A 792-nucleotide genomic window follows, 5' to 3' on the forward strand; every position below is an offset into this window, starting at 1 on the left:
TCGTATGGTGAATGTATTCGGCCACATATATTGGGAACGTGTAATGTAGCCGTATTTGAAATGTATACGGAGTGTGCACGGGGCAGTTTTCACGGGAGGGATCTAATGTCCAAGTTTGAATCAACTACGCAGTGAGTTCAAATTTCGTCCTAATTTCTTGCTAAAATATTGGAGGGATTTTCTCCTACACCGCGTTGGTAACAACTATTTCAACTATTATTGCTTCCTTTCAGGTGGCGCCCCCACCTTACAATGCTCGTCTAGTTCCGCTAACAGATTGACTAGTGATTGGCCTGAAGGGCAGAGGAACCAGTTGATACAATAAACGAGATACTGGTTTTTTTAAGTTTTCTGTTTTGCTTTATTTCTTTTTTAGGTGGTTTAATAATATTTTATTCGTGCGACGGTTCTGTGAGGTCCTCCTAATAGGAGGTTAGCAGCTACCACGGTGCGACAGGAGCACCCAGGTGGTGCCCTCCGTCTACGAGGATAGTTTCCCCGGTGGTGAAGGATGCTAAATCGGATGCCAAAAATGCCACCACCTTAGCAACGTCCTCGGCGTTCCCTACTCGACGCAGAGGGTAGACAGCAGCCACGGATTCCAACCACTGCGATAAGTCAGTAAAATACAACAGATTAATTTATTGACGTAAAACTAGACCATAGCGAGCTTGGTTATTCGTAGTGTTGCAGATCAGATTTTGTTGCTAGGACGCGGCGAAAAGGGTTTTCCTTTTCTTCTTACAACAGTCGAAGAAGGCTTTTCCGAGATTATTTTTTTGGGGTTCGGCG

The 792-nt window shown here is 44.6% G+C and overlaps 1 protein-coding gene across 1 annotated transcript in view; it reads right to left on the minus strand.

Annotated features, from left to right (window-relative positions):
• Positions 1 to 337: 337 nt before the first annotated feature.
• LOC113215429 (uncharacterized oxidoreductase MexAM1_META1p0182-like) overlaps positions 338 to 792 on the minus strand; it is a 17,711-nt gene continuing 17,256 nt past the window's right edge. Inside the window, exon 6 of the mRNA XM_026435059.2 lies at positions 338 to 608. Coding sequence (XP_026290844.1) covers positions 441 to 608 — 168 coding nt within the window. The 3' untranslated portion in view covers positions 338 to 440. The remainder of the gene's footprint in view (positions 609 to 792) is intronic.

The sequence above is a fragment of the Frankliniella occidentalis genome, unplaced genomic scaffold (assembly GCF_000697945.3).
Source record: "Frankliniella occidentalis isolate FOCC.00 unplaced genomic scaffold, Focc_3.1 Scaffold68, whole genome shotgun sequence".
NCBI classification, from domain to species: Eukaryota; Metazoa; Arthropoda; class Insecta; order Thysanoptera; family Thripidae; genus Frankliniella; species Frankliniella occidentalis.